The 15360-nt window shown below is 32.5% G+C and overlaps 1 protein-coding gene across 1 annotated transcript in view; it reads right to left on the reverse strand.

Moving 5' to 3' along the window:
• The window catches only part of Arhgap32 (Rho GTPase activating protein 32), a 227475-nt gene that overhangs the window by 75578 nt on the left and 136537 nt on the right, over positions 1 to 15360 (reverse strand). Inside the window, exons 7-9 of the mRNA XM_026392440.2 lie at positions 4605 to 4742; positions 2176 to 2268; positions 830 to 952 (exon numbers count right to left, since the gene is read on the reverse strand). Of these exons, the coding sequence (XP_026248225.2) occupies positions 830 to 952; positions 2176 to 2268; positions 4605 to 4742 (354 nt within the window). The remainder of the gene's footprint in view (positions 1 to 829; positions 953 to 2175; positions 2269 to 4604; positions 4743 to 15360) is intronic.

The raw sequence follows: 15360 nt of genomic DNA on the forward strand, positions 1-15360 counted from the left end.
ATTCCTCCATCAAAACAAGTGCTATTATCTATGAAAAACAAAATTTAATACTTAAGAGCACTAAAACTAATATACAAATTTTTAGGAACCTACATATTTACTCTGACTTCTCAAGTCATGACTAAGCCATCTTCATAGTCATATTTGCTAAGAGATATGATATCTTTGAAGACCTGCATTTCTTTCTGCACAGAACCTAAGAGTGTAGTTTGAAAACCATTCAGAAGCTAGACAGTAAAAACTGATACTCTTCTATCTTAAATTGAATAACTGTTAGCATTTGTCTTTTACCACCTGAGACATAGTTTTAGAGGAAGAAATGTAATTCCCTTCTCCTTTTGCATCTGATCAAGAAATATTCATTCACCCTCCGTCTGGTCCTTTAACTCAATCTTTAAACAAACATTTTTAAAAGGTATTACTGGGTATCACCGTTTTTATGCACTAAAAGCACAAAGAAAGATATTGCTATCAAGAGGTCCACTGAAACAAACAGGAGGAAAACTATGATTAAATGTAATAATAGATAAGCCATGAAAGCTTTTCTGAATGACATTCATTCCAGCTTTTGGGGGTGTTATCTGCATGTAGTAAAGGTGAGGGATACCAAGGATGGCTTTCTAGAAGAAATGAGAGATGCTGAAGCTGAGTGTTAAAGGATGGACATGATCATTTAAACAAAAATAGAAAAGTTTCCAGGCCAAAAGATAAAGGACTTCAGAAATACCTGGTGCTTTTAATTTGTTAAAATTAAGTAAATGATTAAAACACTTAAGCATGAGGCTAGAAAGGTAACGGGGACTAAAGAACAAAATGCATAATTATTTACCTCTAATGTCAATTCATCTGGAGCCCGAGCAGTGTACCTCTTGATAACATGGGCAGCACCAACAGCAGGAGTGTTGATGGATGATTCCTCATGAACTAGAAGATGATTTCCCTTATTATCAATCTGTAATGAAGCACACATACTATGAGACGGTTAAAGACATGGAACCTGCACAAGTTTCTTTGACTACTTATAAAATATAATTCAATTTAATTTAGACAGATAATGATTCAAAGTCTTTTAAAAAACACAAATACCACTTATTAGATAGTTAATGTATGATAGTCATTGTGCTATGGCATTTAACATACATCATTTCAACACTATTTCAATGCTAAAGTTGGAAGAGGTTAAACAAAGAAAAAGTAATTCAATCTTTCATAAGATAGGAAAACATAAATTACAAAAACACATAGTATGTAATGGAAAAGTCAAGGTCAACAGTTCAATATGCTTTCTGCTTTCCTTCTTGTCTTCCCAATTTCCGTTGGGAGTAGAAAATACATAACTATATGCAAATTAAGCACAAATATCTAACATATTTACACGATAATGCTTCTTTTTTATTTTTTCAAAAAATAAATGACAGCGGAATGTATTACAATTCTTACTACACATATACAGCATAATTCTTCCTCTCTCTGGTCTTTTTATAAATATTTATTTTTTAGTTGTAGTTGAATACAATACCTTTATTTTATTTATTTTTATGTGGTGATGAGGTTCGAACCCAGGGCCTCACATGTGCTAGGCAAGTGCTCTACTGCTGAGCCGCAACCCCAGCCCCTACAGGATAATGTTTCACTCAATATACTCTTAAATCAGATCTTTTAAAATAGCTATTACTTGTTTGTAAATAAGTGAAAAACATTTTCAATTATTAGTTGGGCAAGGTAGTGCTCATCTGTAACCACAGCAACTTGTGAAGCTAAGGCAGAATAGCAAGCTCAAAGCCAGCCTCAGTAACTTAACAAGATTTTGTCTCAAAATAAAAAATAAAATGGGTTAGGAATGCAGCTCAATGGTAAAAGCACCCCCAGTTTCAATTCCCTTTACCACAAAATTCAATTATTAAGTAAACTAAAAAATATATAGTTTGCTCAATGTGAACATTAATACTCTGAATACCAAAAAAAGTATGAAGATTCATAAAATATATTAAAACTCATTTCACAAATTATCAAAGGAGACTTGAGATGAAAAACATTTTATGTATCACATATCCATCCTCCCAGTTGAGAACTCCACTTCTTTTGATTATTGATCCTCAACTATCAAATTAATGTTAAATTTCTTAAGAAAATAACTTTAAAATAAATTTTCATAAGAAGTGAATTAGGTAATACCTCCATCCAAGTAAGGGCAGGCCCACAGTTGATCTTGTTACCAGCAATAGCTGAAAGGCGTGACAGGTAAGCCATGAGCATCTGAGTGACTGACTGCAAAGAAAAAGTTCAGTATAACTCACAGGAAAGATACTGTACTCTCTGGCAGAGAAACTCTGAAGTGAACTGTTTATTGGTGAGGTAGAGGTGTGTTTACATATCTTGAAGCATTTTAATGGTTACAGAGGATTTCACAGAGGACTGCCACTGAAACTATGGGCACTGACATGATGATTCAGACCCAGGGCTTTAACTTTTTACCCCTTATTATCAATGGTTATGTCATTCTACAACATTAGAAGTTATTTACTGCTCTATTTTTGTATTGAAAATGTAAAAAAAAATGTTTATTAAAGATCCATATTTGATTATTCTGCCTAGCTTTCCCCTGATTTCCAGAAACCCTATTCTCCAAGACTCTCTATAATCTTCCATGCCTGTGCCAGGTAGGAGCAGCCATGTTCATGAATGATCCTACCCCATGGAATAGCACATTGTCCATGAAATTTTAGAGTCTGAGAAAAATGAAGAAATAAGCAGAGATGGGAAATGAATACAGAGACTTCTAGGTTTTCTATAGTAAGAAGCAATCTTTGTGATTTTAAGACATCCCTAAGCCTCTAATGCAGGATCAGTCCCTCCATGACTGATGATGGCTCTTCTTTGCCCTATCTACTTAAACTGCCTTGGAATTAATTTTAAATTTAAAAGTACTTCCTCTTAGGATTTATAACTGAAGCTCAAAAGTCTAATGCTTGTTCTTTTGAGGAAAAAAAAATTCTGCTTCTTGTTCTATGGACAGTCATAGGATTTTTCTCTATGTTTTGACATCCTAAAATTTCACTACAGTGCTTCTTGGTGTGTGAGTCCTTTTGCTCATTATATGGTAGCACTCATGGGCCCTCTGAGTCTGAAAATATTGTTTTCTTTATTTATGGGGAAGTTTTTATATTAATTTTTATTTTATTTTTATTTCTTCCTATCTGATTTGTTCTCCTATAATCCCTATTAATAGGAACTGCTCTGGATCCATTCTCCACAATTTTCAACTATACTCTCAAAACTTTTTAATTTTTTGTCCCTTTCAAGATAATATTCTTTTTTTAAAAGTTAAATGTTAGTTATATCTTTGTTTAGTACAGATACAAGTAATTTACAGCTAATAGAATAGATAACGCAAGAGGTAAAGCTTATAGCCCTTTTTGATATTGTTTTTTAAAACTAATCCAGCCATCTTAACCTAATATTCTTTTAATAATAATACTTCATAAAGTGCCTATTGTTTGTAAATAACTTATTTCTCAAGCACTATTGTTTTTCATGTTAACAATCAGTTAGATAAAATATTTCCTTTTATTTAGAATTTTGCATTTGGAAAGTTGTACTTGAACATCCCTAACTCCATACTCCAAATCAACAGTACCTCTTTATGTTCTACTCCCTAAACAGCTTTCTATTCAAACAAATCCAATGCTTTATACATATTGTTACCACCTTAAAATTCCCTTGTCAGGACCATATTCTTATAAATGACTTGACTTGACCTCAAGCTCACTAACTCTCTCTTTAGATATTTTCATTTTATATGTACTTCAGTTATTCAGATTGGTTATTATTAAAATTAAAAGATCATATGTTCTTTCCCAAAGTTTCTGATTATCTAATTTTCCAAAAATCTGTCCTTATTCATGGATATTATAACTCACTTCCCCTCAGAGGACAGCAATCATACATTCAAAGGCCTTCTGATGTACATTCTTCTCAGTTATATTCTGTTCACTCAGTACTTGCATGTAAAACTTCTAATTTACCTACCTTCTAGAATCATCCTATATGGGTTTTAGGCTATATTTTCTGTTCCCATAAATCTTATTCCACCTACTTTCAAAAACTCCTCCCAATTTTTGACTCCCAAAAGAGTCAAATTTTTGACTCCCAAAAGAGTCAAAAATTGACTAATGCTATAAAGAATTTCTTTTAAATTAAAAAAAAACTTTTTTTTTTTGCTAGGACTATTTAGCAGGAATGGAAACATGTGCACACACAACCTGCCATTATAAACTAATCAAACAGCACTCTTTGAATGTAGATTTTCTGTTTACTAGGAAGTAAACATTTTTAATTTTTCATGTTCTCATGTGCTATTTGAAGAATGGTTGCTAACATATAATGCCTGTTTACATATTATCATTATGAGGACTTTCTCCCTTATAAAATTATATACTGAACCAATTTTAACTATAAACATCCTACTAATGTTTCTGTTATGAAATAGAAATGATATGTAATCCTAGGAATGACTCTAAGTGCTCAACATAAACTTTTATTTAGTATACAGACAAAAGTTTCTACTAATTCATATATAATATGTAGTGATCACTTCTGCTTACCTCTGGACTGTCCTTAAGACTGTCAGAACGGGGAAGCTCTGAGAGCTGGGAGAATCTTCGGTCATAAATACAGAGATGAAGATGTTTATCAAGTACCCGAAAATCTTCATAACTTCTTTTAACAATCCAGCTTTTGCCCTATGCGTAGGGAAGAAACACTCCTATAATCGATCTTTATCTGGAAATGCTTTGGTATCAGGCCTTATTTTATAATGGTAGTTTATTCCTGAGACTTTATACTTTCTTTTTTTTCCTTTTTTTAAAATTTCTTACCTACATGAAAATAGTGGAATGCATTACAATCATAATTATCCATTCACAATACCATTTTTCATAACTCTGTCTATAAAGTATGTCCACTCAAAATTATGCCATTATACATGAGCTCTCAAGACTTTATACTTTCTAATAAGAAGTTTCTATTAACTCGATAGTAAATAGTTAAACTCCAAAACACTCTAGTGAATTATATTATACTGAAAGGTCAATAATGGAAAATAAGATAGAATTTTCCATTAACCCTCTTCCTACTACTGGTCAAAGTCCACAGACTCTGTTTGAGAATAACTGTTAGGTAGTGAAATAGTTCATGACTTTAAACCTATGGGGGAAAAAAGCATAAAATAACTCTGGGTCAGAGAATACTTCCTAAAATTAAAGAAAAATAAAATCAGTTGTTTGTCTAGTTATTACAAACATTTTCTATTACTGAGACTGGAAATATACTCAAAATCAAAACTATAAAACTATACTTCTGGTAAGGTATTAATTCCAGATTATATAGGATTATCAAGCAACTTAATAGCAAAAGAATAATAACCTGATTTTAAAATGGGCAACAGACTAAACAAACATTTCTCAAAAGAAGACATACAACTGTCCAACAGGTTTATAAAGAAATGGTCAATATCACTAATCATCAGGGAAATATAAGTGAAAAGTATAAAAAGATACATCAATTCAATTAGAATGTCTATTATTAAAAAGACAGAAGACAACAAGTTCTGGTAAAGATGTGGAAAAAAGGGGACACCTGTATACTGTTAGTAGAAATATAAAACTATGGAGGTTCATCAAAAAATTAAAATAGATTTACTATATGGTTTGACATTCCCATAGCCTATCGGGTATATAACCTATGTATTTTATATACATATCAAAATGTCAAAGAAATACTTGCACTCCCATGTTCCGTTGTAGTACTATGCACAATAGTCACATTATGGAAACAATTTAAGTGTTCATCCATGGATGAATAGATTTTAAAAATGTGATATATATGTAAATATATATATACACACACATATACATACACACACAATTAAATATTAATTCAGCCCCACAAGAGAAGAAAATTCTGTCATTTGCATCAGTAAGTATGAACTTGAAGAACATTATGCTGAGAGAAATAAGCCAGGCCAAAAGAAAAAAAATCACACCTCATGTTCTCACTTATATGTGGAATCTCAAACAATGAAACTCAGAGAAACAGAGAATAGAACGGTGACTACCAGAGACTGGTGGGAGAGGGGTTTTAGAAAGAATGGAGAGATATTTGAAAACAGGATGAAGTTGTAGCTATACAGGAGGAATAAATGCTAAGTATTTAGGGTGAAATAAACAAAAAACTCAGAATGGAATCATTTAATTAAAAAGGTTGGTTTTGTTTCCTTGGGACAGTCCTCCTATACAGATATTTAAAACAAATTTTTAAAAAGGTTTTAAAATACATTGTTTTATGCTTTGTATTTATTTGACCAGTCAACTTTTAGCTCATTTTGGCTTTGTCTTACCAAGTATCATATGAAAATGTGAAGCAGCATGAAAATAATATTGATTCAGTTACGTTTCAGAAATGATCATGTTTGTCAGATTGCAAAAGCATGTTGTATTTCTGGTTTCTGATCTGGCATAAAAGAAACTTAAAAGTCACCATTCCAAATAAAAGCTGAAAAAACTGAAAACCAACAAATCTTAGATGCATTACAGGGCAAACTGCTGTCCCTCAAATTGGGGAAAGACAGGTGAATACAGAGAATCATTACCATTATAACTGGAGTAGAAATCCACCAGCATAAAAATCTATGGATGGACTTTTACCAGAGATGGAGTAGGAGAACTTAAACTGTAATTGATAAGTTTCTGGAGGTTCAGGGATGACAAGACTGAGTTAAAACTCCATGGAGTCCAGTCTCAGGGAGGAATCATACACCTTGGTGAATCTTACCTTCAGAAGCTCTACCAGGTCCTCACAATGAATATCAGAAAAATCTCCTCAGTTTCCAGCAAGGGGAAGGGAAAAGGAACTCTTGGAAGATGCCAGAGTATTTACATTCTTTTCAACAAGGCCTGCCCTCAGAAGAAACTGTCTTTCTGTAGCCTGATCTGTTGGGGTTTTATCAGTGCCTAAATTACTTGAGGGAAAGGTGAATCCCCACTCCATCTGAAAACCAACAGTAGGGGAACCCTGAACTCCATCCAGCTCACTCTAGTAATACTGACCACTTGCTGGGAAGGGAACTGATCAGCACATGACCACAGTTCATGAGCACAGGCTCACTAAAAGAATGAGACCTAACCACAAGACTATAGAATGCTTCTCTTCCCCTCAAGACCTTACCACCAGGACACTAAAGGTTTCCTTACTGCAATTCCATTCATCTAGTATGTCCACCTTTCAACAAAGAAGTACAAAGTAAATGATAAGGCGAAAAAAGGTTTCAAGAGAATGAACAAGTATCAACAAGACTCAGATATGGCAGAAATGTTGTAATTACCAGACCAGGAATTTAAAAGAACTATGATTAATATGCTAGGGGCTTTAAAAGGAAAAAGTAGACAAAAACGCACAAACAGATTACTAATATAAGCAGAAAATGGGAAATTCTAGCAAAGAATCAAAAAGAAATGCTAGAGATAAAAAATACTGTAACAGAAATGAAGAACATCTCTGATACACTTGTAACATCTTTGAGACTGGACACAGGTGAGGAAAGAATTTCTGTGCTTGAAGATATCCAAAACTAAGAAGTAAAAGGGAAAAAGACTGGGGAAAAGAAACTGATTACCCAGAGATGGTGGAGAAACTACAAAAGGTGTAAAAGTTGCCTCACAGGAAAATCAGACACAGAAGAAACACAGAAAGGAGCAAAAGTAATATTTGAAGCAATCATGACTAAGTATTTCTCCCAACTAATGTAGACACCAAATCACAGACCCTGGAAACTCAGAGAATACAAAGCAATCAAATGTCAACCTAGGCATATCAAATTCAAACTTGAGAAAATCCAAGTTAAAGAAAACATCCTGAAAGAAGTCAGAAGAAAAATCTACCTTAGCTAGAGGAGCAAAGACAGGACTAACATCCAGCTTATCCTCAGAAACCATGGAAACAAAAAATAGTGTGGCATAAAATAATTAAGAGAGTTGAGAGAAAAACCCCACCAACTTAGAATTCTGTATCCTATCAAATTATCCTTCAAAACTGGAGAAAAGACTTCATCAAACAAAAATTTGAAAAAAGTTGCAGACAGTATACATGCCTTGCAAGAAATGCTAGAAGTTCTTCAGATGGAAGAAAATTAGATAAGTAAGAAATCTGTGTTACATAAAAAAAAAAAAGATACTGGAGAAGGAATAAGTAGAAGTAAAATAAACTTTTGTTTTATTTATTCTTAATTGAGCTAACAGATAAGAATCTGTTCAAAATAATAAAAGTAATGTATTTATTCATGTATATGCTTATGTATACATGCTTTATAAAAGTGAAATAATGACAGTGATGATAGAATGGATAGGGGAGAGGGATTAAGACTGTACTAAGTGAAGTACTTGTACAGCCGGTAAAGCAGAATACAATTATTTGAAAGAAAAACTGAATTAGTTGTAAGTGTATATTGAAAAATCCACAGCAACAACTAAGGGAAGTTTTTAAAATATATAATTGATAATTATATATTTAAAATATATAATTGATAAGGAGAAGGAGAAGAAATGGAGTCATATAAATTGCTCAAGTTTTTATAAACATGAAACTGAAGTAGATCTAAGTGTTCTCACCACACACACACACACACACACAAAAGAAAAAAAAAAAAACCAAGGTGAGGTGATGTATATGTTAACTACCCTGATTGTGATAATGATTTCAGAATGCATATGCACATCAAAACATGTTCTATGTCTTAAATATACACAATTTTTTATTTGCCCATCATATCACAGAAAAGATGGGGAATAGAGAAGAAAAAAGCATAGAACAAGGGCAACAAATAGAAAACAATAATAAATATGTTAGATATTAATCCAGCTATATCAATAACCACTTTAAATATCAATGGTCTAGCACATCAATTAAAATACTGAGATTGTTCGATTGGATCAAAAACAAGATAAAAACCACTTTATCCACAAGAAGCTCACTTTAAATATAAGACACAGTCCAATGCAGTGGGACACAACTATAATCCCAGCTACTTGGCCGGCTGAAGCAGAAGAATGCAAGTTTAAGGCAAGTCTTGGCAACTTAGAGAGAACCTGTCTCAAAATAAAAAGAGAAGGGGCTGAGGTTGTGGCTCAGTGGTAGAAGGCTCACATAGCATGTGTGAGGCACTGGGTTCAGTACTCAACATCACATAAAAATAAATAAAATAAAGATAGTGTGTCCATCTACAACTAAAAAATATTTTAAAAAATAAATAAAATGAGTAGAGGATATAGCTCAGTAGTAGATCATGCCTAGATTTGATCCCCAGTACTGCAATCAATCCATCAATCACACAAATAGACTGAAAGAAAGAAATGGATAAAGGTATACCATGCTAACACTAATTTTAAAAAACAAGAGTAGCTGTATATATCTCAGACAGAGCAGTCTTCAGAGCAGAAACATTATGAGGAATAAAGAAAGGTGATAATGATAAAGGATCAACATTGTAAGAAAAACTTAACAATTCTTATTGTGTATGTGTCTAAAAGCAGAGCATAAAAATACTATAAAGCCAAACTTAATAGAATTGCAAGGGGAAATAGATAATTCCACTATCATAGCTGAAGACTTTACCAATACTATGTCAGAAATGGATAGATCTACCAAGAAGAAACTCTGCAAGGATGTAGTTGACTCCATAGCACCATAAATCAATAGGACATACTTGACATCTGTGGACTACTTAACAGCAGCAGATTATACATGCACCTCAGATTCACCTGGAATATTCATGAAGACAGATCACATTCTAGGGCATAAACAGACTATGACAAACTTAAAAGAATTGAGATATATATTGTCCACTGTCAGATCACATGGGACTAAACTAAAAATCAGTAACAGGAGGATAGTTGGAAAATTCCAAAATACTTACAAATTAAATAACACACTTCTGAATAAAACATGAGAAAAGAAGAAATCTTCAGAGAAACTACTAAACATTTTGAACTAAATGAACACAAAAATATAGCCAAATTATCCAAATTTGTGTGATGCAGTGAAAGTAGTGCTTAAAGATAAATGTATAACACTGAATGCATATATTAGAGAAGAAGAAACATCTAAAATAAACCATTTCAGTTTCACATAAGGAAACTAGAAAAAGAAAAGCAAATTAAATCCAAAGTAAGCTGAAGGGGGAAAAGTGTAAAAATTAGAGCAGAAATCAGTAAAACTGAAAATAAAAAATCAATAGAGAAAATTAACAAAACCAAAAGCTGATTCTTCGAAAATATTGATTTGACACACTTATAGCCAAGTTAACTAAAAAGGGAGGAGATGAAAAATAGCAGAAATGAGAGAGGGACATCACTACAGATCACATTAAAAAGGAAACAATATTATGAACAACTCTATACCTGGAAATTTGATGATGTAGAAGAAATGGACCAATTCTTTGAAAGACACAAACATGCCAAAACTCATACAAGAAGAAATAAGACAATCTAAATAGGCCTATTTCTATTTAATAAACTGAATCAACATTTAACAGATTTCCAAAACAGAAAGCAACAAACCCTGATGGATTCACTAGCAAATTCTACTAAATATCTAAAGAAGAAATTATACCAATTATCTACAATCTCTTTCAGAAGTAAGCAGAGGAAATACTTTCTAACTCATTGTGCAAGGCCAACATTACCCTTATTACTAAATCAGACAGATAAAAATGCAGAGAACTCTTAAAACTCAACAGTAAGACAAAGAACTCAATTTAAAAAAAAATAGGCAAGAGATCTGGACACCTCACCAAAGAAAATCTACAGATGGCAAATAAATAAACATACAAAAATTGCTCTACATTCTATTACATTAGGGAATTGCATATCAAAACAACAAGATACTTATTAGAATGACCAAAATACAAAACACTGACAATAACAGATACTGGTAAGGATGTGGAGCTGCAAGAATCCTCATTCATTGATGGTAGAATCGCAAGATGGTACAGCTAATTTGAAGAGCATTTGGCAGCTTTGTAGAAACTGAACATACTCTTACCATGCAAACCTGCAATTGGAATCCTTGATATTTACCAAAATGAATTGGAAACTTATGTTAGTACAAAATCCTGCATGCAGTTAACGCAAATTTATTCATAATTGCCAAAACCTGAAGCAACTAAGATGTCCTTCAGTAGGTAAATGGATAAATAAATTGTAGTATATCCAGACAATGGCCCATTTTCTGGATATACTGCAATATATAATTAGAAATGAGCACTCAAGCCACAAAAAGACAATGGAGGAATCTTAAATACCATTACTTAATAAAGGAAACCTATATGAAAAGGCTACATATCATATGACTTCAACTATGTGGAGGCTATAACAATGGGTACATGTCATTATATATTTGTCCAAACCCATGGAACAGACAACTCAAAGAGTGAATGAACCCTAAGGTAAGCTATGAATTCTGGGTGATAATGATGTGTCAGTGTAGGTTCAAAAACTGTTGTGTGGGATGTTAACTCTTAAGTGTGTCAGGACATGGAATTCATGGGAACTCTCTGTACCTTCTGCTCAATTTTATTGTGAATATAAAACTGCTCTAACAATGTATATTAACTTTTTTAAAAAATAAAGCATCCTTTCTTTCACCAAAGAGTCTTACTCAAAGAATAAACTTAAATAACTAACCATGTGAATGCCTCCAGAGCTCCAAAAATAAATGCTGGGGATTAGATTTCAAATGTATTTCCTCATATAACCATGAATGGACTTCTTTCAATTTCTTAAAAATATTTTTGTGCCAGTAAAAAGTCTGTTCTTATACATATTTTCATTTATAAAGTTAAAATCTTAACATATTACTTGAAAATTACTTAAAATGATTAAATTGACTGAGTAAAACTCTAAAAATAAACACCTTGTGCTTTAAACACCTAACTTTATTTTTTAGCACTTAACTTTAAATTTCAAATGTAAAAAAATATATGCTTAGGTATCCAATTTCTAAACAGCTCAAATAAAGTAAATAATCAGAGTGTTTTAAATGATTAATAACTTTGAAAGGAACAAAACTCTTTAATATATACACTTGTCTCAATCTTATTTGTTATAAATTTTTAATATTAATTATTATACCAAGTACTATATCCAAGGGTAGCAAAAATAATTTTTTTAACTTGTTCTTTTTAGATATATATAATGGCAGAGTATATTTTGACATATTATATACATGGAGTATAACATTCCATTCTTGTGTTTGTAAATGATGTGGAGTTTCACTGGTGGTATATTCATACATAAACATAGGAAAGTTATGTTCAGTTCATTCTGTTTTTCCTATTCCCATTCCCTCTCCTTTCCCTTTATTCCCTTTTGTCTAATCCAATGACCTTCTATTCTTCTCCCACCCCACACACCCCAACTTATTGTGTTTTAGTATCCGAAATATCAGAGAGAACATGGGCCTTTGATTTTTGAGGGACTGGCTTATTTCACTTAGCAAAAATCATAGGCAAAAATCATTCTTGACAAGGCTGAGGAATAAAGGTAAGAGAAAAGGAACCACTTGTGCTTTCTGAGAACAGTCTTTGTCCTTATCCTGGGAAATTTTTCGTCTTGGGGAAATTACCTGAAAAATAACTAATGCTCTGTTATCTCCTTAAATGTATAAAGCTCAGTGAAAAGAGAGAAAAAGAGAACTGATTCAAATCCTAACCTCATCTAACCTTAAATTCAGAACCTTATGCGAATTATTAAACATCTGTGAGCAATAGTTTACCCATCTTTGAAATGGGAGTAACATCTATATTTCACAGAAGCTTTATAAAGTTTAAATAAAAATGCTGGCAATCTGCCTATGTCATACACAGAGGCTGTTAACAGTTCCCCTGCTCCTGACATAACAGTATTCTCTAAATGGATTCAGTAGAGAAGGAAAGATTTAATACCAAGGAATGCATTTCTGATGGTGGAATTTCAAGCATGGGAACATTGGAGTATGGGAGATATTTTGAGACAAGGAAGCATTCCCTTGAAACCAACTGTTTTCTCCATCTACCATGACATAAAGGAACCTTGAGATTACAGTAAATACTTACTAAATAATCTACAAAAAAAATAAACTCTTAAATATTGATGAATTCTGGTTAAAATATAAAGGTAGTAAACACACATGAACTTGAATAAGAAAAATTAATGTCAATTAATCTAAAGCTGATAATGAAATGATAAAGTATTATTTTATTAAACAACAATTACTCATATAACAAAAAACTACACTCAGAGAAAGAAGAGATCAAAACAGGATTTTCATCAGGGCATGTGTTTGAATAAAAAGGTTTAAATTTGTCACTTTAAAATTAACACTTAAAAGCTCGTGTTTACTTATTTTTGAAAGATAAAAAAGGCAGAAACCTCTCTCATGACATATTCTTGAATTTCCTAGGATTTTTAATAATTTCACTACTTTCAAACTAAACACATTATTTCTTGTGAAGTACAGGATATGCAAAGAAAATAGCATGATTTTCAGAAAAGTAAACGGAATGAAAAGGACTCCTACCCAAAACACCATCAAGACACAAACTAGATCGTGTTTCTTCATCCACAGAAGTTTATTTGTTTGACACAGCAGATACTTATAAGTAGAATGAAAAGATTAAAGAGGAAATAGCTGAGGCTATTTTATGATGCCTATATTAGCGAAGACAACTTATTCTAAATAATGATTAGTAGAAGAGGGAAGGAGTTGATCAAACAGGTCATTAATGATCTGTTCTTTAAGACATCTGACAGCAATTTATCTATGGTTAATATTCAGCTGAGACACACCTATACAGCTAAATTAGACTTGTGTGACTAGTATCTGTTCTAATGCTTCGGATTTGTGCTATACCAGTTGTTAAATATTTTTGTATTTCTAAGACTGTAGTCTCTTGGCCTGGAATTATGTCCAGTTGGCTTGAACTAGCTCCTTCAGAGACTCTAGAATGTAAGGCTCCACTGAAAGGTGTAGGGGGAGGGGAGATCCTGTCTGCTGAAGTCATGCAAAGAAACTAGACTTGTCAGTTATATGCATTTCTTAAGACTTCATTAACATTTGAGATATACTTAAAGATTTTAGAGTAGCCAAACCAAGTACAAATCATGTTATTAGAAAATGGTGGAAGAGTAGGAAAAACATGACAGCTGTGTTCAAATCCTGGAAAAAACCTTCTCTTTAATTTCATGACCTTGTAGAAGATAACATTTGTTATCTTTATTTCATCTTCTATAAAATGGAAACCAGACTATCTGCCTCACAGAGCTGTTTTAAGAATTAAAAGGAAGTGCTGCATGTGTGTGTGCCAGATACGCAGATGATAAAAAAGTGCCTACTGAATTTGGGTCCATTCAGTGTGAAAGACAGTCTTTACATTGCTGGGTTCACAATTTAGAAAGAAGAAAAAATTTAAAGGGCAGACAAAAAGATATAATGAAAGGTTCAAAAATAAGGTCTACTGAAAGTAGAATCACTTATCCTCCAGAAGGGAAAAAGATCTTAAGACATTTAATATGTCGTCATCTAAGCTAACAGAACAAGAAAAGAGGAGGTTAAGATGAAGGAACAAGAAGTGTGGTTATATAAAAAGAATGCTAACTGTACATTATTAAAAATTAGAAGTTAGCAGAGATAAAATATGTAAATAAATAGCTTCTAGAACAGATAGATAACATCAGTGTTAATGGCCATCTTAATTGGAGACTGAGCGAGTTTTCAAATCTATTCTAGACTGAAAATTCCATTGAGAGACAGAAAAAAACTGGCAGGCAGGAAAATGAAGTCCTTAGAAGCTCCCACTGCTAATACGCCATATTAGCAGCTTAGGATAGCTACTACAGGACTTTAGACCTCATTTTCCCCATTTGCAAAATTAAGGGGTTTGCTTGTGAGTCTTAGTTATTAAAAAAAAAATGTTTTGGGCTTACAATAGGGCTTATAACTGATTATACACACACACACACACACACACATCATGGGAATGCTTCAAAGATTACTTTGTGAGCCAGAGAATAATAATAATGCTCATATTATTATTATAATATAAGCATTATAATAATGTAGTAAATTACTACTTTGATGTAATAAATAGTACACGAAGCAATCTGCAATTTTTTAAGCAGCTGAATAGGATATTTACAACCAGGAAACTATCTAACATCTAGGTCACTAATATACGGAAGTACAATTGAGTAACAATTATAAATTCTAATGTATGCCCCAAACAGCATGTTTGCCTTTTAAGTGAAACAGCATAGATATTTTTGAGATTAT

This window comes from Urocitellus parryii, chromosome 4 (genome assembly GCF_045843805.1).
Source record: "Urocitellus parryii isolate mUroPar1 chromosome 4, mUroPar1.hap1, whole genome shotgun sequence".
Classification (NCBI taxonomy): Eukaryota; Metazoa; Chordata; class Mammalia; order Rodentia; family Sciuridae; genus Urocitellus; species Urocitellus parryii.